This window comes from Mchenga conophoros, linkage group LG1, assembly GCF_057382185.1.
Source record: "Mchenga conophoros isolate Kocher_MC1m ecotype Shallow Benthic linkage group LG1, M_conophoros_male_GT1.1, whole genome shotgun sequence".
Classification (NCBI taxonomy): domain Eukaryota; kingdom Metazoa; phylum Chordata; class Actinopteri; order Cichliformes; family Cichlidae; genus Mchenga; species Mchenga conophoros.
Window position 1 is genome coordinate 36,949,133 of NC_140526.1, and position 27,192 is coordinate 36,976,324.

General features: G+C 44.3%; 1 protein-coding gene and 1 pseudogene across 2 annotated transcripts in view; one reads left to right on the top strand and one right to left on the bottom strand.

Moving 5' to 3' along the window:
* The window catches only part of c1qtnf4 (C1q and TNF related 4), a 55,105-nt gene extending 28,099 nt beyond the window's left edge, over nt 1-27,006 (top strand). The window contains exons 1-3 of one of the 2 annotated variants that reach the window (XM_085276743.1): nt 19,954-20,014; nt 20,589-20,950; nt 22,022-27,006. In XM_085276743.1, the coding sequence (XP_085132869.1) occupies nt 19,987-20,014; nt 20,589-20,950; nt 22,022-22,831 (1,200 nt within the window). In that variant the 5' untranslated portion in view covers nt 19,954-19,986 and the 3' untranslated portion in view covers nt 22,832-27,006. Of the gene's footprint in view, nt 1-19,953; nt 20,015-20,588; nt 20,951-22,021 lie in introns of those variants that run through there. The other variant, XM_085276738.1, reaches the window with a different exon arrangement.
* On the bottom strand, nt 6,195-6,879 carry LOC146583746 (uncharacterized; annotated as a pseudogene).
* Nucleotides 27,007-27,192: the final 186 nt, after the last annotated feature.

A 27,192-nucleotide genomic window follows, 5' to 3' on the forward strand; every position in this document is an offset into this window, starting at 1 on the left:
CTTCCTGTGCAAGATTTTGTGGTACCTAATACCATCAACTGGCCCCACAATGCATTGAAGTCATCCTGAACCCTTAGCAGAAAAACAGCCCCAAAGCATAATGCTTCCACCTCCATGCTTGACTCTTTGGGTCATACTCAGCATTTCCTTTCCTCCAACCATAGCAGGTCAAGTTGATGACATTTTATATAAGCATTGGAAATTTCTTCTGTTTCACACCAAGACTTGTTGCCTTCTCAGTAAGCCTCGTGCTGATGATCTTATACTGTAACCCATTCCAGCCTTGTGCAGCTCTGGGCACAAAGCCAGTCTGTGGGATCCCACATTCTGGCTAGGTTGTAGGGGAGCAAGCACTTTTGTACGGTGGCCCCTAGAGACAAAGCACGTACAAACTCCAAAGCACGTACAAATTCCAAAACACGTGCAAACCCCAAAACACAACGGAAGTGCTCCAGGACCCTAGGTGCAATGTTGAGCTTTTGTTACCTAGTGGCTACACAAGCCAGCAAGTACCAACGACCAGATTTGGTGTGTGGTAGTAACAGGTAAATTACCATCCATCCATCCATTCGCTTCCGCTTCTCCTTTTCAGGGTCGTGGGGGGCGCTGGAGCCTATCCCAGCTCTCATAGGGCGAGAGGCGGGGTACACCCTGGACAGGTCGCCAGTCTGTCGCAGGGCCAACACACAGGGACAGACAACCATTCGCGCTCACATTCACTCGCACATTCACACCTAATGGCAATTTGGATTTTCCAATTAACCTATCCCCACAAGCTGCATGTCTTTGGACGGTGGGAGGAAGCCGGAGTACCCGGAGGAAACCCACACAAACACGGGGAGAACATGCAAACTCCACACAGAAAGACCCCGGCCTGATGTTGGAATTGAACTCAGGACCTTCTTGCTGTGCGGCAACAGTGCTAACCACCGTGCCACCGTGCCACCGACAAAAAATTGGTTAAGGGTTCCCCGAGCTTTCACGCCCCTCATGTTCTTCATGTGCCCACCATTAGAAGCATGCCTATGGAAAAAGTGCGCCGGCACACAGTGCAGTGCGCTTTATAGGTGTTATCGTGCACTTTCCCAGCCAGGTGTTTTCCTTTTCCCATTCCTCCCTGTACTTTTGCAGCCTTTTTTTTTTCTTTCTCTGAGCGAACAAACATTGCTGCTCTAATGCTGGGCTTACACTGTGCGATTTTTGGCCCATTTTGAGCCGATTTTTGAGTCGTGCGGCCGATTTGGTGATCGGCCCGATTTTGGCCTTCATCGTGCATCGTGTAGTATACGTGGGGTAACGAGAAGCGATTAACACCTCACGACCAGCTCCCGATCATCAATCGCTCGTGAGGGTGTCACCACAGCCGCTCACACTGCTCACGCGCAAACACGTAAACGTCGGTGAAAAAGACGGAGCAGCACGGCTGTGCAGCGTGTGATCTGGACACAAGCGATGGAGGCACAACTTGTAGAACTTTGGAAAGCTCACCCGAGCCTTTTCAATGTGGCATCACAAAATTATCACGACCACAACAACCGTGAAAATAGTTGGATTTACATTGCTGCTTTATCACAGCTGCCTGATCAATGCTTTTCATTAGCAATTTAGCAAAGTTGATGGTGGTGGTGTGCGTGTCTGTGTGAGTGAAAGACAGAGAGGGAGAGAGCGACAGATTTTCTGTTATAACCTTCATTTTATGGACGCACAGTGTGAGCTCTCAGGTCGCATCAGAGCATCGGGCGGTATAGTGTGAGACCCTGCATCGTGACCTACCAACTTCTAACCCCTGCGAGTCAATCGCGCAGTTTGAAAATCGCACAGTGTCTGCCCAGCTTTAGGTGTACTGTCAACCGAGACTTGCACCGCAGTGTCGGCATTTGTTTCCCTGTTGGCCATGCTTCTTGTTGTGGTCATCTGTTGTCTTCCAGTATTTTCTCCGCAAGCGACCTTTCCTCGACCAATGAGATGAGCGGTAATCTGAATTGTCATACTCGAATTGTCATAAGTGTGCTGTCAGCTCATTGGTCACAAAGCAGGAGAGGGGCTGGGAATTATGTTTTCAAACAAAGTGTTAATTCCATTAACATTTATAGACTACTTTTGATTCTCACTGTATTACGGGACAAAGTGCGTCCCTTATTAGCTCAATACGGTACGTGTACTTTTGTTTCTAAATACGGGACGATTCCGTTTTTTAAGGGACGGTTGGCAATCCTAGGCTCCCCAGACCCTCCAGCTGGCGAGGCAGGATGCTGGCTGGGTTCTCCTGAACCCCCAGTTGATGTAGACGGCGGCATGGAAGCTGCTGGGTGCTGGGCTGGCTCACCTGAGCCAGCAGCGGAAGCCGATGCAGGACCAGCAGGTATGGAGGCCCCCTGCAAAACTGAGAGCGTGGCAGCAGGGTGCGCCAACAGCTGAGCTGCTAAGCGTACAGGGAGCTGAGCTGCTACTTGTGCAAGTAAAAGCGCATGTGACTGATCTAGAGGCAAAACTAGAGATTGAGCAGGTGGCTGAACTGTGGCCTGCGCCAAGGACTGAGGCATAATCATGCAGAGAGAGAGAGCAGGTGAAAAACAGTCCATAGTGCCCACAATCTGTAAACAAGCGGCCATGAAATTAGTAGTGTTAATGATCACTGATCCTGAGCCAGCAGTCTTTACGTTCTCAGAGTCTGAGGCAGTCTTAATTGGCTTAAAGGCAAATGGTCCAGTCTCTTCAGACACAGAAGAATTCAGCATAGGCTGGTTGAATTCAATCAATGACAGTTCCTTAAAGTTCAGAGGGGCTGGTCCAGCCACACGAAAAACAAGGATCACAACCTGGCACACAAAAACATGACTTAGACCTTTATGGTGAGGCTCGAGGACAAACATTAAATACTCAGGTATGTATCTGGTTAATGACAACAGAATGATAGTGGTAAGTGGTACATTTAGATTGTATGGAGAAATGGGTGCAGATAACGCTGCGCTAGAATCCTTAATGAAAAGAGATGACTTTTCAGATTGTGACTGGGTGGTAACACTGTTATCCCAACATGAAACCTCGTCTAGTGATGAGTTTACAGAGCCAGAGAAGACAGACATCACGTTAACTCTGGGAGGGGATAACAGAAGTTCACTAACAGTTAGATTGGACTCCCCACTTTCAGCCATGATCACCTGATTGGAGGTGACAGTGCTGGAGTTAAACAGTTCAGAAGCATCCTGCTTAATATTCAGAGGAAAACAGATTTCAGGTTGAGTAATGTTACCGCTTGGATTTCTATGATCTGAATTCGTGTTGTTGTCAGTGAGTTTCATAGTGAGTCTTTGACCAGCATCTATAGTTTTCAGTTCTTTGCACACAACAGCAGGCAATACCTTATCACTTGTCACTTCACACACGGTCTGTTCACACTTTAATTCAGGACTGGCCACCTCTGAAATGTCTTTACTTGCTATGAAAGCAGAGGGGCCTGGAGGAGAAGAAACACAGTCTCTGAAGACAGGCTCCAAAAGAGGGTGTGGCTAGGGAACCAATCAGTTCTGGTACATTGAAATCTTTATTTTGAACAAGATCCCCAAACATGACTTTCTCCAGTGACTCAGTAACACCATCATTAGCTTCTTGAAGTGGCTCTGGGGTGAGCAGAGCAGACACAGGAAGGGAGGCATCGGTCACACATAGTTCAGTCTGTGATGGAACCCTTGGCACAACATATGTCGCAGAAGAAAGCACCTCCACCCCACCGCCCACACTATTCACATTATGATCTGTGAAAGTCTCTTTTAGTCTAAGTGCAGCATCAGAGGACTTTACAGGAGTACTAGAATTGTTCACAATTGTTTTAGAAACAAAATCTCCTGTCTGTGGCTTGGTTAGCGGCGCATTACTTACCGTATTTTCACGACCATAAGACGCACTGTACTAAAAGGCGCAGTCTCAGTTATGTGTGCCATTACTGTATTTAACACACACATAAGGCGCACTGGATCATAGGGCACATACAAGTACCGTATGCGTATTTAAAAATAAAGCGGGAGCAAACCTGAGTTCGGTACCTTACTCACATTTTTATTACCAGTAATCGTCATCATCAACAACACACAAGCATACAAGTGTGCGTATTTAAAAATAAAGCAGGAGCAAAACAAAGTTTGGTACTCACATTTTTATCATCAATCAAACCCATCGAAGTCCTCATCCTCTGTGTCTGAATTGAACAGCTGCGCTAAATCTCCATCAAACATGCCAGGTTCACTTTCTTCACTGTCAGAGTCACTTTCTGTGCCGTGCGGCTCCTCGGAAATGATGCCGGCTTTTGCGAAAGCTCGAACAACAGTGCCAGCAGACATGTTAGCCCAAGCATCTACAATCCATTCGCAAATTGTGGCGTAACTCGCCCGGCGCTGCCTTCCACTCTTGGTGAAACTGTGGTCTCCATCGGTCATCCATCGCTCCCAGGCCGCTCGCAGCCTTACTTTGAACGGGCGGTTCACACCGATGTCCAGCGGTTGGAATTCCTTTGTCAGGCCTCCCGGAATGACAGCAAGCTCACAGTTCATTTGTTTCACTAGTTTTTTCACATCGGCTGTGAGATGGGCACGCATAGAGTCACAGATTAAGAGCGATGGTGATGCGTGGAAAAAACCACCTGGTCTCCTTACATACACCTCCCTCAGCCACTCTTTCATCATTTCCTCATCCATCCAGCCCTTTTCATTTGCCTTAATGATGATTCCTGCTGGAAACTTCTCTTTAGGAAAAGTCTTTCTCTTAAAAATCTCCATAGGCGGCAGTTTCTGTCCATTAGCATGGCAGCCAAGCACAACAGTAAAAGAAGACTTTTCGTGCCCCGTTGTGCGTATCGCTACCGTGCTGGTCCCCTTCTTCTCCACAGTGCGACTCACCGGGATGTCAAAAGTGAGCGGGACCTCGTCCATGTTTGTGATGTGGCTGGGCTGGATGTTTTTGTCGCCGATGTGTTTGCTGCAGTAGGAGCGGAAGATGGCCAGCTTTTCCTTATAATCCGCTGGAAGTTGCTGCGCTACCGTAGTCCCGGTCCTGATGGAAAAATGGCACCGTTTCATAAAAAGTGAAAGTGAAACTGCTTTTAGCCGAATGGTGACCGTCGAAACGCTTCTCCCGCTCGTTCTTTGCTCGATGATCCACCGCTCGAGTCTTTCCTCCAACTCGGGCCACCTCGCCTTATGTCCGCGGAAACTCAGCTGCGTTTTCTTGACCTGCCGGAGCTTGTTTTCTAGCTTCCTCCATTTGCGAACCATCGATTCGTTAATCTTAAATTCTCTCGCCGCTGCTCGATTTCCATGTTCCTCCGCGTAGCTGATGGCCTTCAGTTTAAACTGTGCTTCATAAGCGTGTCTCTTTGCCATTTTCAGGGTTGCGCCCACACTTCACCCTTTAGCGTTCTCATGGTGTTCTCTACTACGTCCTCCTTACAACACACAGGGCGCACTGCGCTATAGGGCGCGCCGTACTTTTTGAAGAAAATCTAAGACTTTTAAGTGCGCCTTATGGTCGTGAAAATACGGTAGCTGAAACTCAGCACTGTCTAACTCTGAACAAACGTCTTCACAAACAGGAGGACACATGACACAGGATTCCCCGTCAGCGCAGCAGCTGAGCCGTCAATCTCCTGTTTGGAAGGGCGTGACAAAAACACAGGCTGAAACTCTCCAGTGCTGGAATTCACAGTCTGTGTGGGTCTTACTCCTTGTGCATAGAAGCCAGACGAACAGACCACACCATTCTCAGTACTACAGTCGGCCATCTTCACACTATGAGTCTCTTTTAACTTGGACTCTTGAATCTGTAATTCTGAATCTAGTTCATCTTCTAATGTTTCAACGAAGACTGGTGATGAAAGACTGCATTCACTCACCTCCAGTCGTTGCGCAGCGCGACGGCGACACGAACGCCGTTTCTTCTTGATGGTGGTTTCCAATGAACCAGACAGCGGTTCCTCATGCACCATTGCAGAGGCTGGGGAACTAGGTGCTGACAGAGCGGTAGGGGAGAGTTTCTGGCAGCTCAGGGGGCCCCTGAGAGCCAGGCAAGTTCCCCGGAAAATCTTGTCATAGTTAGGAGTGAACCACGGCTTCCACCGGAGCTCTTCCCCTAGTTGAGCGCATGCAGCGCACTGCCGCTCCTCGAGGTTGAAATCCATGACCTCCACAGCATCCTTGTGCTGCTCAGTGGAGGCAAGACATGCCGTAGCAATGCACGACGGCGACGTGAACGCCGCTTCCTCTTTGAAGCGGCCGTGGACAAAACTTGAATTTCCCCTCGTCCTCCAACCACATCCGTGCCAGATAGGAAACAGGAGATGAGTAGTCCGATTGAGGCGGCGAAGGTGAGTGGCCGGTCCGAAGCGGGGCGACACGAAAATGAGCCAGGGCTTCCAACGGAGCTCTTCCTCCCGAAAGGCTCGTAACACCTGCTGCCGCTCATCGTCACCAAAATTGATGGCCTCCACCACCTCTGTGCAGCTTGACTGTGGCGGAGATGAGGAAGCCGATGAATGGTGAGACGCTGGCAGAGCAGTGGCGAGCTTCAGCATTCCAACTCTGACTGCCTCTGGCTCACGAGGCAGCGGCGACGACACCCGTTTACGGGGTGAATTCGTGGGTGCTGCTGCGGCTTTCAACACTCTCTAAGCCAGCGATGGGTGCGAAGCTCCTCCTTCAGGGCGGCCAGAGAGTCGAATGCCTCAAAAAGCTGGGGAAACTGCCGGAGCTGCGACAGGATGGCGTCTATAGCCGCCAACACAGTGGACACCACTCTGGGGTCCATGCACCCGCAGATGCGTGTCATGAGCTGGCTGATCCGCTGCAGCTCCTCCCCCATCTCATCTGGACTGTCCGCTGGGTCTGACATGGTCAGGTCGTGCTGTCACGGCGGGGTGCGCCGGTGTGTAGATGAGGTAGACCCAAAAGCAGATACAGTGAAGACAGAACTAAGTCCAAAAATAAAGCGAGCCTTTGTTGTGGCTGATGGCATGAGAACAACTCTAGAGACACACTGAAACTGGGAAAACTAAGGGGACTAAGAACACTGTGTAAACTAAATGACAATGACACTCTGTGAAAGAACTATGAAAAACTATGAACACAGAGTAACTAGGAATGCTATGAAATACAGTGAAACAATGAGGGAAAACTATTAAATCTGTGGTGAGGATAACACACAACCTGACAAAGAACAGTAAGAGACAAAGGACTTAAATATACACATAAGGTGATCAGGGGGAGTGGAGACACATGAGGAAACAGCTGACTAGGATGAACATAATGATGCACAGGAAATGTAAACCAAAACACAAAGACATGGAAACTGGACTTTCATAATAAACAGGAAAACATGATAAGAAGCAGGCATGACACAAACTTGACAACATTAACCAGGCAGGCAAGAAACATGACCAATAACACACAATAAACAACATGGGGAACTTTACATGTTGTAAAGTTCCCCATGTTGACACAAAGAAATTAAGAAACAAAGGACTAATAGCAACCTAGAAATTGACTGGATGAGCTAAACTGAAACTAGAACACAAATTAATACAAAATGACACATTAACAACCCACACACTGGCTCCCATGACCCAGTACCGTGACAGACTCATTAATGTTGAATTCTCTGGCAGCTGCTCTATTCCCATGTTGTTGCAGTATATTAATGACTAACCTCGTATTGTGGATGAATAATCTCAGTTGTTCTCCTGACTGAAGTTTGGTCCGTTTACAGCATCCTGCCATGCGATTGCATTTGTCCCTAACCATCGGGAACCCTCAGGCTAACTTTTATCAAGGGGAAAAAAGTTAGCGTTCATCCTCCAGCTTCACTGTGTTTATGCTATGCTAACATAACTGTGTCGCTAGCCACCACGTAGCACATCATTATATACCAGCTAGCCCAACTTCGGTAACCCTACAAACGTCACTGCTGTTTAGTTTTCTGTCTTCATTTATGTTGGAAGTGATAGCAGAGCTGTACGTTTGAAATTTTCAGAAATCTCTCACTCAGAACATGTTATATCATGATTAGGTGGAAACTAGTGAGCTAACTTCCTGCTAACTTCTAACTCAGTGAAATGTAATAAATTCCTTTTTCATGGATGCCTGGATGTTAAACTTAATTGTTTCACCTGGTAAAGCAGCAACGCTGATGATTTTATTAAAGATGAAAGAATTTCAGACTTTGGGACCTGAAGCGGATGGAGTTTAGGACCCAGATTATTCCGCGAGGCTCCTGACTACGGTAGCCGTAATGCTCCAACAATCCATCAAGCGGTGCGGCTTTGTAGCTTACCAACATTTTTTGACAGATATTTGACCACATAAAATCAGTTCGAGGTCAGTAAGGACAACCAGAATTCATACATAAGGCACACTGTCGATTTTTGAGAAAATAAAAGGATTTTAAGTGCACCTTATTGTCTGAAAAATATTGTAATATTTCCTGGGCCCTGTGGTTGATATTCTGCCTCTCTCCATTAAAATGAGACAACCATATAGATTACAGGCTGTTCCCTTCTTTGTAAGTGAGCACACTTACTGATTCAGGGCATGAAAGGATTATTTCCCCCACTGTTCATATAACCTTAACCACATTATATAGGGCAGAAACAAGCATGATTCAGATGTGTGAACCCACATGTGCACAAAAATATAACTTTAATCAGCACACACAGATAAATTCACACTCGCAGTCACACATTTCTTCTAATACACACCACCAACAACCCACGCAGCAGAGACTACACAAAAACGCACACCACCACCCACATGACAAAGTTATATAGGCCACATGAGCACGCATGCACAAACACACACACTATTACTGTATTTTAAATCCCCAGTAACCACTCAACAGCTAGATCCACTCCAAGAAATTCTGCCAGATTTGTTCATCGTTCTTCTCTTTCTCCACCTTTCCTCCATTTTCTCTCCCTCCTCTTGTCCTCCTTCTCTCTCCCATCTCAATCGTCAGGTATCGATCTGTTTCCAGGGAGGAGAAATCAGCCCTTCTCCTCCCTCTATTTTTAGACGCGGGGCATATCTCGGGGAGAACCACAACACGAGAGAAAATGGACTAGAAGCACCAACTCTACTGACAACACAAGATGGTGCTTAATCTGATGGCGAGCTGATATTAGAAAAGAATAAAGACAAAGCTCGTAAAGCAATGAACCTGCCAAGGATTCGCTGTCTCTGAGGACATTTGGTTCACTGCGGTGCAATCCATGACACCACACTGATATGCATTTGTAGTATTTTAACTAACTTCTACAAGAGAAATTCTCTGTGAGACTCTTTTAAAATCCTCTCTACAAACTCAAAAATGCATGAAGGTCAATCTAAGAATAAGGCTGGTTTTGAAATCCCCCACAGGCTGACCTTTGGAGACAAAGAGGAGTTTGGCTCACATGTTTCTGCTGTCTGAAAAACACACAGATATTTCTGTGTGTTCCTCAGTGTCTCTGCTTAATCTGTGGATCACAGAGAGTGTAGATATTAGAAATCACATGGTGAAAAAACTATTATTCAACTGAGTATGATAGCTTATGATTTTACCTCTACAAACAATCATTATGGCCTTTTAAGAACAAACACAGATGAGTATTTAAAATCCCTTTGAATCCATCACATCTGTGCAAGCCCGTTTTATTTTCAACCCCATCGAACAACAAGATGAGACTTTTTGAGTAAAGCTACTTAGATTTGGGGAAACAATTTGTTCAGGGAGGCCATGAAATCAAGCTCAGCTGATTCTTTCTCTAACTGCTCTGCCTATAGTTGCTTACACCAACAAGCCACTTTGCAACCCACCTTAACCCAGTTCCTACTTTGATGACTTAAATTGAATGAATATCTTATCAGTTTTCACCAATGCCTACTATCAGTTTGGGGATCTTGGAGTTTTTCTTCTCCACCTCTCGCTCCATGTATGCACATATTGGCAAATACAAATGACTGCAGATGGTGGTTTTCTTGGCTAATGCACAAATCTCTGAATCTCTTGGGAAGATGGATGCCTTTTCAAATGCAGGATGCTTTGTGTTTTGTGTTTTAGCCATCAGAAAATACAGCAGCTCTGTAACACTCATGCTGTGTATACAGTGAACAGACACACAACCAGCTCTGTGCTGCTGCTTTATCACTCAGCTGAGTGGTGGGGAGTCCCGTACAGACAGTGATTGATCCCCTCTAGGATCAGAGCTCTTTTGATAAGATTGCTGCGACTGTCACTGAGGCATGCAACCTTTCATCTTCTGTGATAATGTTGATTTTCCAGCAAGGTGAAGGACTTGGAGTTAAACTGGCAGAACACAACAGTGCAAAAGCACATGATTCATACTCCATGTATTTTATGGCAAATACATTAATTACACAACTTGCTTTTGTAGTTAACCAAATGCCAAGAAGGTGGAAAACATTCATTAGGAAAAGAAGTTTCAAAAAATCTTCTGTCTGTATTTTGTCGTAGACTGTACAAAATACAGCTGGAGCCTCCACAGCTGCAAAATGAACTTTGACTCTTCCGCTACCATCTGCACTGTGTTTACTGTAACGGAAAGAAGAGGTGAGGTAATCCTGTACCTCCAGCACATTTGGTGTGTTGATGTTCAGTTGCAAATAGTTGAACACACACTAGTCTACCACTCTCAGGTATTCTGAAAGCTCATCCGGTATCCGGTAGCTGCAGATCCTGTTCTGAATATGAGATGCCACTGCCTATGTGTACAGGGGGCAGAGTGAAAAGGGAATAAGACACAGTTCCTTGCAGTGGCCGTCCAAACTTCTGTGTCTGACACAGTTTTAAATGTGAATGTGCTAGCGTACAGTAATCTGTGTTTAACGCAGTTCTGACCAGTGAGGAAATATCTCAGCTATAAGTGTTTCATGTTCTGCATCTGCGTTAAAAATCCAAGTTTATGCTTTTATTTTGATACATATAAGAAAACTATTCTGGAGGTCTTCAAAACAACACTCTGAAAGGATTAAGAGGTGTATCAATGTGCAGGACAGTCATTCAGGACCAGTGTTGGGTAAGTTACTTTAAAAAAGTAATTAATTACTAATTACTAATTACTTAGTCAATATTGTATTTAAAATACTTATCTAATTACTGTGTCAGAAAAGTAACTTAATTACTAAATAAGTAATTTAACTAAATACTTCTTAAAATCCCTATAAACCTTGAATGGGCAAACAATAGAAATTAAACTCTTTAAATAATAAATACATTTTTTTAAAGACGGAGACTCTACAGTACGCAGCGGTAGCATCTCTTCCACAATGTAGCCCGCAATCATTTTTTAAGCTCACCTTCAGACGCTTTCTGTGCTGCTGAAGTAAAATCACGTTTTGCCTGCTTAGCAGGAGTTGTCGCGGTGTTATCCATGGATGATGAACAAGGATCACTCAGAAGTGTTCGTCTATGCTCTCGTGTCAGGTGCTTCAGTAGATTACTCGTGCTATTAACAGCGGCCGATAGTTTTTTCTCCCCAAGACATAGCTTACATTTTACTGTAATGTTCTTGTCTGCTTGTTTCAGAAAAGTGAAGAGATGGGAATATGTCCATTTCATAAAACAGCCACTCACTTCAGCCGAGTCCGACATCTTCCGCTTTAGAATACGACTATGCAGCAAACTGGTGCGAAATGACGCGCAGCTGCACTACAGCGGTGTTAAAGCAGCAGAGCTTACTTCTACGTTGTAAGTACATTGTAAGTAACTGTAATTAAAATACCTAAAAATGAACAGTAATTAGTTACTCTACTTTTTCAGTGGAAAAGTAATTTAATTACAGTACGCATTACACCCAACACTGTTCAGGACATTTTGAAATGTGCTGAAGACACTGGAGAAATCAAAGAGCATCATTTGGACAGCCCCTCCTGTCCTGTCCAGATGGATGTAGGCACGGTGGATTAGGTGTATCGCGGCAGCGCCAACTCATACATCCGGTTGGTTGGCGAACTGAGTAATGAATCAGTCCCCATGGATTTTCCCAGAACATGTTTCCTGGCACTTTGAAACAGCTAGTACTGACACGGATATTTGCATACCATGGAGTTTAAGAACTCACCGAATATCTGGACAACTACAGATAAACTACTGAGCAGTCTGAAGGCAAGACAAAAGAGGCAGTTTGATGGCAGCATTTACATGTTTGTTTGTTTGTTTTTTGCTTATTGTAATTTGTTTTTCATGTGTTCAGTTCCACCTGATTCTACAGTGTATGTAAACACAGCTCTGGCCTACTTCTGTTGTTGCCCTGAGACAAAAAGCCAGAAAACACAAACAGTATTTAAGGGGAATGAGGGTAGGAGATGTTTTACTCCAGTACATAGTAAATCCTCTGGCACATGGAAGAACAGACGTCTTTTGTTAAAAGGAACATATCCAGGACTCACTGGGACCATAACGGGATCTCCCAGTCTGCTCAGACTACTCAGTATTCCCCTCAGAAGAAGCTGCTGGACTCGTAAGCTGTTCAAAAAGGGAATTCTGGCTTCAGCCCAGTTAAATATAGAAATCGACGTATGAACAGACATTTGGAGATAAGTAACTAGTAAAAAGAAATAGTAAATAAGATTCATGGCAGTCAAATTCATTAGCTGATACATTTCCTCATATTATATCTGTCACAGCTGATGTTAGTCTGATGGCTTCCCTCAGTCTCTGTATTGGCCATCACAGCCGAGTGCTAGCAGTCACATTAAGTTAACATATGGTTTTATTTGCAGGAGGGTTAAACAGAGCTGTTGTCCTCTTGAAACAAGAGTACACTCCAACGAGGTAATTAACTTGTGAAGCTGTTGAGCTTCAAGAATAACAAAAATATATTTCAGTAACATAACACTAAAGTAATTTCCACAAATTATTAATTTATTGTTACAGGTTTGGTTTCAGAACATATACACATCTATATTATGATCCAATAACTTATTGAACTTACACTTCTGACTGATAGATAACAAATTGCCTGTGACTTGGAGCCTATTTAATATTAGCAGCTTCACCAATTCTGCACAGTCTGTCTCGGCCTGTGGGGAAGCAAGAAATTAGAAACACAATTAACAGCAGAGTGAACAAATATGAAAGTCAGCTATCCCGTGATGACTGAGCCTCTGCAGGCAGCAGCCCCTATCTTCAGGCGTTTTGTTGCCAGATGGCAGATAACTCGTATCTGAGCCAATACTTCATCTTACTTGCAGTGCTTATTGTTTACAGACCTCTGGGCTTGCGGTACTTACATTAGTATTATTTATTTTTAACCTTCATACATTATGTCATTTTATTACTGCAGTAATCACCGGACACCCTGCTACTGAGTAAAACTACAACAACTAATCAAATGTCGTGGTATGCTACTCATCATGCTGTATAGCAAATGTTAGCATGCTACCATGCTCAGGCAGTTAACATGCTTAAAGGGGCTTTTGGCCAACAGGGATTACTGTGCTAGCACCACTGTGTTGTCCATATGACCGTCATACACTTTTACATGACAGAAACAGCAGTAGGTCTACTTTAACATCGATGTGTTAGCATAATCAGTGAACATATGTTAGCATATGTTCAGCTCAAAGTAGTGCTTTGCAGCATTGTTAGCTACACCTCAGTACAGCTAGCATAGCCATTTAGTGTTTTTCTGTTTGTTTCTGGTTAAAATGAAGAATATTCACTGCAGCACACACTGAGCAGCACATAGTCAAACACACTCAGTGTGTAACAGATATTGTTGTGTTATGCATACTAAAAAAGCTTGTACAATCAGATAATTGTAACCACACAATTACAATGCTCCGCGCATAATAATGTTAACACTAAACTTCAAGAAAGTCAGCCAAAGAGAAATATGCACCTGAGGTGCATTTTAACTATAGAACTGTGCAGGGCACTAGAAAGAGGCTCGTTAGTTAAATTTTTTGAAAAAGTATCACCATGTACTCTTTATTCTTGAATGGACTTACTCAGCTCCATCCCGTTCTGTTGCTTCGCTCTGTGCTTTACTCCCATGGGTGCTCATTATGGAGGAAGTTTGTTTGATCTGTTCTTTTATTACTGTTTGAACCCGAAGCGTCTCTCTGCGGAGAATCAACATGACTAGTTAAAACTGCTGCCATTACATAGACAAACACTATTTTTTTAATGTAAGGTGCCATTATGTGAACAAGACTAACTACTGCATCATCTGCTTTTTTAAGACTGTTATGATTCATAAAGGAAAATTATGATATCTGCAGCACTATTTGCTTTCTCAGAAAAGATTTCTCTCTCTGCTGCAATGGGACGAGTAATCACACAGAAGTGATCAGTTTTGCCTCGGTGCCTTAAGTACAATTAACCACTATAATTAGTTTCCATTTAAAGAGGTCGATTTAGTATAGCCATACAAGAAGAACATTTAGTTTCACCAGTAAATAACTTTCAAAGATTACAAGTTATAGAGAACCATATAATATACAACACTTTGCACATTAGATGAGGTAAGACGCCACAATGCCGGTTTGTCATGAGAACAAATTCTAATCAATAACAGCCAGTAAAAATCCCAGCAGAACAAAATATACGGACCTATTTCCTGCTTCATATAAGTTATATACACCGATCAGCCATAACATCATGATTTCATGCATGTGAAGTGAATAACGCTGATTATCTCTTCATTCTCTTCAACATCGGCTGCAGACTCACCCACCCCCACTGCTGCTGTTCCACCTCTGACACCTCAGACACTTCACACCTCCTCTATTCACCCTGCTCACTCCCCCCCACCCCCAACAACAGCATCCAATACACACTCAACACAAGGCTCCAGCCTGTCTCTCTCAACCACCCAGGTTAGGAGGGAACTGAGGAGGATTAATGGCAAGAAGGCAGTGGGCCCAGATGGCATCAGCTCGAGGGTCGTCAGGTCCTGCGCGGACCAACTGTGTGGGGTGATGGAGCACCTCTTCAACCTGAGCCTGAGGTTGGGAAGAGTCCCACAGCTCTGGAAAACCTCCTGTGTTGTACCAGTGCCAAAGACTTCACGCCCCAAGGACCTCAACAGCTACAGGCCGGTGGCTCTGACATCCCACCTGATGAAGACCCTGGAGCGGTTGGTCCTGGCTCAGCTTCGGCGCCTAACAAGCTCATCACTGGACCCACTTCAGTTTGCCTACCAGCCTGGCATTGGCGCGGATGATGCCGTCATTCACCTCCTACATCGTTCCCTCGCTCACCTGGAGACCGCTGGAAGCACTGTGAGAATCATGTTCTTTGATTTCTCCAGTGCCTTCAACACTATTCTTCCCTCGGTTCTGAAGGACAAGCTGGAGAACTCTGGAGTGGACCATCACCTCACTACCTGGATTTTGGACTACCTCACCGACCGACCACAGTATGTGAGGACTCAGGGCTGTGTGTCGGACAGGGTCGTCTGCAGTACGGGGGCCCCACAGGGAACGGTTCTGGCTCCGTTCCTCTTCACCATCTACACTGCAGACTTCTCCCACAATTCCACCCAGTGCTTCCTGCAGAAGTTCTCTGATGACTCTGCAATAGTCGGCCTCATCACTGATGGGGACGACAAGGAGTACAGAGGACTGACTCAAGACTTTGTGGACTGGTGCCAGCTGAACTACCTCCAGATCAACGCCAGTAAAACCAAGGAGCTGGTGGTAGACTTCCGCAGGCACAAGCATTCTCCACTGCAACCACTGAACATCCAGGGTATGGACATTGAGGCTGTGGACAGCTACAGGTACCTTGGTGTTCATCTGAACAACAGACTGGACTGGACTCATAACTCAGACGCCCTCTACAGGAAAGGGCAGAGCAGGCTGTACCTGCTGCGGAGACTCAGGTCGTTTGGGGTGGAGAGCCCACTCCTGAAGACCTTCTATGACTCTGTGGTGGCTTCTGCTATCTTTTATGGTGTGGTCTGCTGGGGCGGCAGCATCTCTGCTGGGGACAGGAAGAGACTGAACAGGGTGATCCGAAGGGCCAGCTCTGTTCTAGGATGCCCTCTGGACCCAGTGGAGGTGGTGAGTGACAGGAGAATGGCGGCTAAGCTGTCATCCCTGTTGGACAACGTCTCCCACCCCATGCAGCAGACTGTGACAGCACTGAGCAGCTCCTTCAGTGGGAGACTGCAGCACCCACGGTGTGGGACGGAGAGATTTCGCAGGTCTTTCCTCCCCACTGCTGTCAGACTCCACAACAAAGACTTTAACTGAACAAACACACACATCCACACATGTGCAATAACACTAAGTGCAATAATCTTTTCTGGCATCGTTGTATTTTTACTCAGTTGTATATAGCATTCGTATTCTATTTTTATCTTATTGTATATTTTTATTCTATTTTATTCTACTGTATATAGTATATTATTTTATTCTATTCTGTACAGCTGTGTACTGTATTTATTCTTATTGTATTCTAATTTTTGCGTCATAACTTTTGCACTGTCCACTTCCTGCTGTGACAAAACAAATTTCCCACGTGTGGGACTAATAAAGGTTATCTTATCTTATCTTATCTTATTCTGTTCCCTTCTGTTGGGGAGGACATGACCTTTGTGTCCTCAAAGTTAATGTGTTAGAAAACTGGACAAGCTTAAGGAGTCAAAACGTTATCCCCAGTCAGTGTGTGTGCTGTGTACATGCAGCCTGTATGTATGAACCTGTTTTAAGTCTTATAGTTTCCACTTTTCTCACCAGTTAGGCATGCAAACCTGTTACACTACTGCAAAAGTGTTGCACAAAGTAATGGTGTGTTTACTGTGTTTGGTTTGACAGTGAATGTTAGTCTGTGCGTCTAAGCTTGTGCATTTAACCCAAGTAAAAACATGCAGTTCATAAAACCATTTCCAAAAGAACAAGAACACTGTGTAAGAGTGTAAATTAAAACATAATGCAGTGGAATATAATGTGACCAAAAGTGTGTGAGACTCTAAGAATGATAGTCTGGCCCTCGGGTGGAACTGTACTAAAGGGATTCTGTCATGGAAATCTCTGCATGGGCTCAGGAACACTTCTAGAAATCACTGTCTATGTTTGCCCACAAATCTGCATCATGCATGTGTGAGCACTGCTGAAACACTGCTGCCGTCTCTGCGCCAAACTGTAAGCTGACTGGAGCAAAGTGGAAAACTGTTCTGTGGTCACACACTTTTTTATTATTTTGCGTTATCTGGACTGAAGAGGAGATGGACAGTTTATAATCAGTACAAGTTCAGCAGCCTTCATCTGTGATGATAATCAGGTGTGTTAGTGCCTGTGGAACTGGATCTGGAGAGGCAGCATCAATGCTAAAGGTACATACAGCCTTGTCTATGTCAGCAGGACAAAGACAAAAACTGCACACTGCAATTTTTACAACAGCATGGCGGGGTAACTGAGCTGCCTGCAGCCCAGACCGTTCACCAATAAAAAATATTTGGAGCATTATGAAATGAAAGACACGGCAAAGAAGATCCAGTCAAGAATCAGAAAAGAACGAGTCGACATTCGTCTCCCAAAAGCAGCCGGTATCCCTGATTTTCCCAGATGTTTACGGACTGTCGTCAGTAGAAGGGATGCTACATGTTCGTAAACATGGCCCAGCTTCAGATGTGTTGCTGTCAACAAAATCAAAAGCACCTATTTTCTAACTGAAATGGTACATTTTCTCAATTGAAACATTTGATTTGCTGTCTGTGTTCTACTGTAAATAAAATCTTTGCATTCTGTTTCTATTTGTATTTTCCACAGCATGCCAGCTTTCTGCAGTTGTGATGCTGAACATATGTGCAATGCTGTCGTCTGGGTTGGTAGGCAGATTAGCCTTGTCAGGTCACCAGTAAAAGATCCATCATAAAATATGATATAAAAATATGCAGACATTTGGTTTAACAAAATAAGCAGCATCCAGAAGTCCAGAGTGCCTTCCTCTGCAAAAATAACCTGTGAGACGGGAGAAACCTGCAGTGTGGTCGGGAAATGTTACTCACTTTTAATTTGTCTTGTAAGATACACTGCACTCAATTTCTTCATGGAGCAGGACCGTCAGTCATTCCAGTTCAAACTGACCTTGACCTAACCTAACAGTTACCATGGAAACCACAGCCAAATCTAGAGGAAACTTTACAACAATGCTGCAAACTAACCAGCTCCACATCCTGCACTTATATAATCTGTCAACATTTGCAAAATAAAACAATAACTGAGATATGTCACAGTGTAAAAAATGAATCTGACAGTATGGATTAACCACTTATCTCTAAATGTTTCATTTAATGAGTTTCATGTTTATTGTTTTATGTTTTTATCAGCTATAGTGTTTAAAATAAATGAATGGTACCTACGTGAGGGCCTGGGAGGGAGTATAACACCAGAACCTTAAGAGCACAGCAGCACCCTCGCTATGAGAGCATTCACAGCTACAGTACAGAGAGCCAGTAGCAGCATCAGGTGACTCAAGTATTGATTTTTGGGGGGGGGGAAGTGTGTGACAGGGTTTATGACTATATAAACCTTCTGATACCTCACTGTCACTTGTCATAAAACTCCACCGTCTGCTCACAATTTGAATTAGAGTTCAGATTCTTCTGATTGTGTGAAATACTGAAGCATATTGTTGACACAACTGCATCTAATTTTCTTCATATTCTCTAACGTTCTGCATTGTTTGTTTTGTGAGTGGATGGTTGTTATATGTAATAAGTCCAAATGTAAAACTAAGGTGGTGATCATGTATTTGCTGTGCTGAACATGGAGACCACTCCCCCGAGTCTCTGCTCCTTACATGTTAAGCCTCGTCCTTTTGTTCTGACAAGCTTTCAGAGCCCTGCAGCTCCACCTGTGTGTGTGTGTGTGTGTGTGTGTGTGTGTGTGTGTGTGTGTGTGTGTGTGTGTGTGTGTGTGTGTGTGTGTGTGTGTGTCTACTTCCTGTTGGTTCACTGGGGGAGGACAATAAGACAATGAAAGCGCTTGTCGCTGCTAATAAAGAACACAATACCTCCTTTACTGAGCACGAACTGCTTGAGTGATTCAAACCCTGCTCTGGGACTGCGTGTTTTTCTTTCATTGAAAAGCTTTTTTTGTTGTCGTTTTTGATGTGCAAATGTGTAGTTGCTCCACTGTATGGGGGTCGGGTTTGTCCAGTGTGGTTCTAATGTTGATACAAATATGTGCCTCCACTGTGCAAATGACAGATGTGGCTAAAATGACTGCACGGTCTGTCATGACCAGGAAGGGGCAGCTTCTCTGACTGCAGAAGAAAACCTGATTGTAATGAAGTCGACAAGAAAGTGATGCTTTGGCTTCTCCAGGTTTGTCCACTTATTACAGTAACAGTGTTACTGAAGGCAAGATTATATTTATTTTGTAAATTATAAAGGATAAAAACACAGGGTGTGATTCAGAGCTTGTGTCAGGCAGTCGTGCTGTGACAGACGAGTTGCTACCATATGAGAGTGAAGTGTTCCTCAGCTTCTAAGACAGGCCAAAAATTCGGCTTGGTTTTTAAAACTGATCTAGATGGCAGTAGACAAAAAGCTCAGCTTGATGGAGCAATGTCATCTTTCATATGCAGTAAATGGCCTTTGCTTAACAGTTGAAGCTCAGTTATTTATTATTGTCCATAATTCTCTACGATGGACATTTTTGTCAGGTGATGTTTTGAGTTGGTGCTAAATTTCAGGAAGTTTCTGCTGGTTCAAGTGTGCCGACAACACTGACTCAGTGAGAGTAGCTCAGGTACATCCAGGAGGTCAGTGACTGCCTCAAGGGCAGTGACAGCAGCAAAGCAAGGCTGCGACAGCACGTAAGCAGCATCCATCCATTTACAGGTGTGTGTGTGCGTGTGTGTGTGTGTGTGTGTGTGTGTGTGTGTGTGTGTGTGTGTGTGTGTGTGTGTGTGTGTGTGCATTCACATTCACATCTTTGGGCAGTTTAGGATCACCAATTATCTGAATCCTACCAACTACGTGTCTCTGAGATGAGGGATGGAGAGAGAACTCACACAGGTACGAGGCAAACACTTTCAGGTGTGAGGCAGTGGTGTTAGCCACCACGTTACTGTGTTGCCATGGTGATGATTAAGAAACCATCGACAGAAAAAAACTAGTCCAACTCTTCTCCACAGAAATGGGTTCTGGTTTATCTCCATTTATCTCCATGTGCTAGTTCACTATGAGCATTGGTATATCAAATCATGTGAAGGGGACGAATACGATGCTGTGGAAATTAATGAAACAACCGTTACAAATGTTCCAGCCACTAAGCAGCAAGATAAATGAACACAAGGCTTCAGGCAGCTGGAGCTGATGTGCTGTTTAAGCAGATTGAACACAACAGGGTTATTTATTAAATCCCACTCGGAATCATGGAGTAAGACAAGGCAGCAAGGGAAATTCCATATCCTAACTTCCCTGTCACGTATTGATTATACACTGCTGTTTGCCAAGTGATCCATGGAAACCTTTCTATGATAGACTGTCACAAAAACCGCAGCTAGGACTGAAACTCTGAGATGTGTGACTGAAACTTTGCAAACCTGTATTTGAGGTAAACGTGTCCCTTCTTTCTTTCTGTCTACAGATAAGATGCTGCTCCCAGCCGGCCTGTTGATTGTCCTGCTGTGCCTGAGTCACATGGGCAGTGCGTGGGGTTTCGCCCGTCTGCTTGATGATGTAGAGCTGCGCTCAGCTTTCTCGGTCGCTCGCACCAGCAGCATGGAAGGTGGACCAAAGATGACGGTAACCTTTGACGGTGTTTACGTCAACATCGGTGGGGACTTTGATGCCAAGTCTGGTCTGTTCCGCTGTCGTATCCCTGGAGCCTACTACTTTTCCTTCACCGTGGGAAAGTTTCCACATAAGGACCTGTCTGTGATGCTGATGAAAAACAGGAATGAGGTGCAGGCCATTGTGTATGAAGAAAATGCAGGGGAGGAGAGGAAGGTACGCTTCAGAGCTTCAATCTTATTTGTTTTTATGTACAGAAAGCTGCTAGCGGCCAAATCTTATAATCCAGTAGTGCTTTACATGTTCAGCAGGTATTACTGGTTAGGATTACTACACTTGGAGGATGAGACTGACCTAAACTTTTATCCCCTTGTCAAAGTGGGTAATAAACACCCCGGTATCTCTCTCTTGTCAGTGACTGAGCGGAAATGCACCAAGCCCTAATACACCTCTGCTTATTATAATAAAGTGACTGTTTTTTAACTTTGGAGCCTGCTTCAGGTTTTTATGGAAGTGAGCTCCAGCTCCACAGTTAGTACTTTGACTGGCCACAACATTAAATAATCTACCTTACATTGTGCTTATACACACAGCTGGCCCAGCAGGACACGGTTAAAGAAGCTCCGAGTGCAGATCTGTCAGGCACTGGGACTTTGGGACTTTGCTTTGTGAAGTGAAATTCCTGACACTGAGAACTGTACTGAAGGTGTCCTGGGCTAAGATCCCCCAGCATGAATCTGTTGTGTTTTTTAGTGCTCAGTCAGAATCAAGAAGACTGGGTCAGGGTCTCTGGCTCTGTTTCATGTGCCTCAGCTGTCCTGAGGGCACGCTCTCCTACTGGGTGAGCCATGCACACCTTCTGGTATATTCCAGTGGCATGCACATGAATGTCAGACCCAGAGGTTTCCCAGCAGATCATTGCATTTCATGCACATTTAAAAAATGCAAAAGCTTCTAATCTAATCAAGCTACCAGATTTCCCAAAATATGGAACTTCAATAACCTTTAAACAGGCCCCGGCACTTTATAGAGACATCTTATAATTGATTGAATCAATCTCTCTCGATGTGTGTTTTTTCTCCCCATATTTACAGCGCTCTTTTATGATGTCAGAGGTTGTGGTAGCACTCACAGAGGGTGTGTTTGTGTGGGGATGGGAATGAGATCAGATCAGAGCGGATTATTCCGTCCAATGAAAGGCTGTGTGACAGGATCATGTGTTTGTTGTTGATGTGAAACAGGCCTCGGTATGACTACACCGGCATAACAGTCTGCATCATTCCTCAGGTGCAGAGCCAGAGTGTCATGTTGCAGCTGGAGTTCGGGGACACTGTCTGGCTCCGTCTCCATGGCGACCCTCGCTACGCGCTGTACAGCAACACCGGACACTACACCACCTTCAATGGTTACCTTGTGTACCCCGATGTCTACGGCTACCAAACGCACCACCATCACCACCAGCAGCACGCCGACTCCGAGCAGCCACTGCAAGACAACATCCCACTGCCGAGCGACAACCAGGCCACGGATCATGTCAGACCCGGAATGACGGATGGGGAGAAGGAGCCGCAAATGAAAGAGGAAGAAGAGGAGGAGGAGGAGGACGAAGAGGATGACCAGAGATCTGCTTTCTCGGTGGGGCGCACCCAAAGCATTGTGGGCGTGAACCAACTGGGCATGCCGCAACACCAGCCGGTGAGCTTCGACACTGCATTTGTTAACATAGGGGAAGACTTCAACGTGACAGAGGGAGTGTTCACCTGCCGCATTCCCGGGGCGTACTATTTCTCTTTCAACGTGGGCAAGATGCCACAGAAGACACTGTCCGTCAAACTGATGAAGAACCGCCTGGAAGTGCAAGCGATGATCTATGACGATAGCCAAGGTGAGAAAGCTCTGCAAAGCCAGAGTTTGATGCTGTCACTTAAACCAGGGGACACAGTCTGGCTCTACTCCCACCAGAGAGATGGATTCGGTGCCTACAGCAACCACGCCAAGTACATCACTTTTACCGGCTTCCTGGTATACCCAGATTTTCCTGCTGCCGCCACCACCAATACTGCCACCAGCCAATCATATGCAGACAAGAAACCCTAGCTGCAGCACCTTGACTAGGCACCGAACATTTCTGGAGGAATTCATATAAGATGGAAAAGTCTCAGATTTCACAGAAAGTACTGGGGAGCTGTACTCCAAATGAATGCTGCTTTGTGGCTGTCTTTCTGCTTCATATGAATTCCTTCACAAAGTCACAGCGACCCGGACTGAGTGCAGCGCTTACAACAAAATCAATGTTCAGCCAGTGGCTTCCCAGGATATGATGTTGGCAGATGTGAATATTTAACTCTTTAATGAAAGTTCAGTGGTTATCACCCACTCACTCCTGTGTTAGCTCATCAGTTAGCGTCCATGTCTTTTATACAGCTCAAAAACAGAGTGGGATTCAGAAATGCTCTGTGATATACTGTTAATGATTATTATATGATTGGATGGATATTGGGACAATATGGTGGAATGCTAAGGTGGAATGCTAGCAAGCTAACTTCTAAGTTGGGCAACAAAGATAGGTTAGCGAGCTGCATGTGCGGTCACAGATATCTGATAATTAATGCCAGCTGTTAGAAAGTCACTCACAAACACTGAATCCAAGGCGGTGCAATAAACACAGCAAGTTATTTTTTTAGACAGCAGCAATGAAAATGCCCCAAAAGACAGTTTCACTTCTCGCTATAAAGACAAAGATAAAAAACTGAACCTAACTCTACACCTGCGTATTTCTGCTGCACTGAAACTGAGTTGTTTCCGTTGTCAGGCCCAAGTGGCTCATAGATTTGGCTTTGTTAGCTTCTTTTTTAGACGAGGCTGCTGCTCGTTGCCGCTTGATGACATTAAGTTGTTGACAAATAAACACATATGTTACTTGCCAACTACATTGCTAGATTAAGTGATTAAATGAGGCGACTTTAGTTAAAGTGTTATATGATTATTTAATGTTGACAGTTGGCCGGTGCGTACCACAGTACATCGTCCTTGTAAAGTCTTTATATTTGATTGCATTTTGAACATAAGATCTTGCTCTGAAGAGAAACTTGTAAGCATGTTTTGATAAATGTGCAGTAAACGTCCTGTGTAATGTACTGCAGAATTATAAGGGAAGGGTTAAACTGCAAAACGATGTACTTAATTCCATTACATTGAGCAAAATGAAAATTCAAACTGCATGCACACTTCAGTCTGACCTGTAGACATAAAGCTGTGGTAGATAATCACTGAATTTTTCATTTTTTTGAGCAAAATATTCCTCCAAGTGCATTTGTTACCCTCGTCCAAGGTGTTTCTGCTTGTAAAGTGTCTTTACTTTCTTTGTCTATAGAGGCATGTAAATTGATATGAAATTTGTGTGTTTTGTGTCAAAATTAGTCTTTTTTTTTTTTTAAAGTTTGGTGTTTCTCGCCCAAATATCAGCCGCAGGAGGAGCAGAGCGCGACGGGAACAAACTGACGTAGCTGTAGAAATGTGCAGACTCCATATCCATCCGACTGTTGACCACATGCCACCTCTGAGCCTGCAGGGATCTGGACCTTAATTTGATTTCTAATTCTAGCGGCACTTAATTCATGTCTTCAGAACCACTGTGGGGAAAATGTAATTGCTTCTCCCGGCAGCTATAATATGCATGTCTGTTTAATTTCACGCCGCAGGGGAAACGATGATGCTGTTCAAGTTGTGATGAACCTTGACTTTATGAAATCACCTTCTCTGTTGGAAAGGCAACATGTGAAATCATACTTCACTTTTACTGAACATTTACATTTTTATTACAGTTAACTGGCTATAAATTCACAGGAATGAGGTTCTCATATAACCAACGATCAAAACCAGGGGTGTCCACCTCCAGGCCTCGAAGGCCGGTGTCCTGCAGGATTTAGATCTCACCCTGGGTCAGTACACCTGAATCACATGATTAGTTCATTCCCAGGCCTCTGGAGAACTTCAGGACATGTTGAGGAGGTCATTTAGCCATTTGAATCAGCTGTGTTGGATCAAGGACACATCGAAAACATCCAGGACACCTGCCCTCGAGGCCTGGAGGTGGACACCCCTGATCTAAACACACCAGTGTATAAAAAATGCAAACCTGCTTCCTGAAGACTAAAATAACAAATCAACATTAGTTTCATTAATCAGTATTTTGGTGGTACTGACAGCATAAATGGCTGTGCAATTATAAAAGGTTGCCCAGTGTCGAACCCACACTGAATTATTATCCCATTTTGCTTAACAGCTCACTCTCACAGCAAACAACAGAGTCTGTGCTCGTGTGCATTTAACCCAACACAGTTTCCTCAATAGAGGAAATAGAGACTGACTGGCATTCATCAGGTGGAGAGAAGTGGTGCTCCACCTGAGCAGTGGTGGTGTTCATGTACATCTGCTGCAGGTGCAGCTGCTTTTGTGTCCAACCAGACACTACAGTCCAATCACTTCCAAAATCCCTCTTTTATTATTTGGATAAGCAGAATCTTTCAAATCAAGGCAAATATTCTGCCTAAATTCAAGCAAACTTTTTTTTTTAATTGTTAGAGGAGTCAACAAATTAAACGTGAAGAAAAAAGATAGAAAGCTTTTGTCCCCTAGCAACAAAATCTGTTATTAGTATCAAAAGTTAAAAAGGCCATTAACAAAACATTTCACATTAAATACCAGAGGCCTTGACTTTGCTTTCTTTTAGCTTTTATCAGATCGCTCAAGATATAATTTTCCTCTTGTAAAGCTGTGGGTGGAGAAGTTCACACTTAAATAAGACATAAGCTATGATGTCCACATCATAACCAGCGAATCAGAGATCTCGGACAACTGCCGATCCTGAGCCACACAGAAAAATCTCTATTAATTAATTAGCCCAGGAAACTTGTGTATAAACACTTCCTCTTGCTCCAGTGAAGTGCATTCAGACTGAAGCACCACAGCAGGGGTAATGATCGCGTGGGTAGCCACGCTTCAGTTGGCAGGCTGAATGGCAGTGAATGTTGCAGCCAATACACGTAACTCCTAAAATAATCCAAACAGCCACGCTATTAATAAACTAGATGCCCGTTAACCACGCTGCGGTCCTGCCAGTTTTACCGGCCCTTGGAGCGCCGCAATGGTGAAAAATTCATTGGAAGGAAACATAAACAGTGGGCTGGTGCAAAGTCATTTGGACTGATTAGGAAAAAATACAAGCTGCATTATAAGAAGCATGCAACCCTTCATGTATCCCTGAATTCTGACTATCCCTCATCTGGCAGTAATGTGATTAATTGCTAAAATTAAGAGCAGAAATTTCTAACCACACACACCGTGGCAAAGGAGGAGACAGAAATGAGAGTGTGCAGCAGCAGGAAGTTACATCAAATGGACCAAGGTCTTTAAAACTGGGCTTTAAAATTATGAAAACCTGAAGAGATAAACCTGAAAATGTTCCTAAACGACAGCGTTAGAGTAGTGGAAAGTAAAAAGAAAAGTCTTTGCTTCATTGTCACATCTTTTGGGCACAGGAGAAATGATTTTGCACCAGCTGATCTCCGGCTTCAGGTGGCTCCACATTCACAGTCTCACTAATCCACAATTTCCTGTCCTTTACGGGCTGCACTCACTTCTGAGAAATTCAGAAAAATATGCCTTTTTTTTTAACAGTATGAAATTACACTGTGAGCGTGGCTCATTGCAGATATATTCTGTCACAGTCTAACACTCAGTGAGGAGGAGTGCACACAGGTGGAACGCCTCAGTTCAGCTTTCAGAACCGTGACCAGTCTGCAAAGGTGTCCAGAAATCCTGCACCAAACTCGTGTGATGCATGCATTTAAGTGAAATACATGAAAAAGATACTTTGTCACGATTGCAGAGCAGCTTCACAGACCCACTCGATGCCTGCTGTGTACTTTTCTTGATTAGTGACTTATCTGTATAGTAACTGACGATATGTTGGATGTTTCGGGTCTGTGCTTCTCTGTTTCTGATAATCCCCAATGGAAGACTGTGTATTAGTAAATATGTGGCACAGACATGGGTCGAAATGTGCTCGCTTTCTGGAACAGCATCATTTTACTCGGCATGATTGAAACTGAAACTGTGACCCTGCTTATGGGGAAAGAGGGCTCAGTTTGACCCACAGCCTGTCTGCAGTAGTCTGCCTCACGTTGACTCTTTAAAGTGTTTCGAGTATTTTTTATTTGTAAAATGAATGCTTCAATGAAGATGTTTGACAAAATAAAAAATAAACAAAGGTTTGAGTGTCCTTCTGACTGCGATGAAAGACATTCCAGCTTTATATTCAGTGCTGCAGCGCCACCTGCTGGCTAAATTTAGTGTTTGAAATTTGAAAAGACTTCAGTGGTCACAAACAAAAAGTTTGTTTCATGTTTGGCTTTCACGTTAGCCATAGTTTAAAACGTCTGGTTTCATTTTTTCGG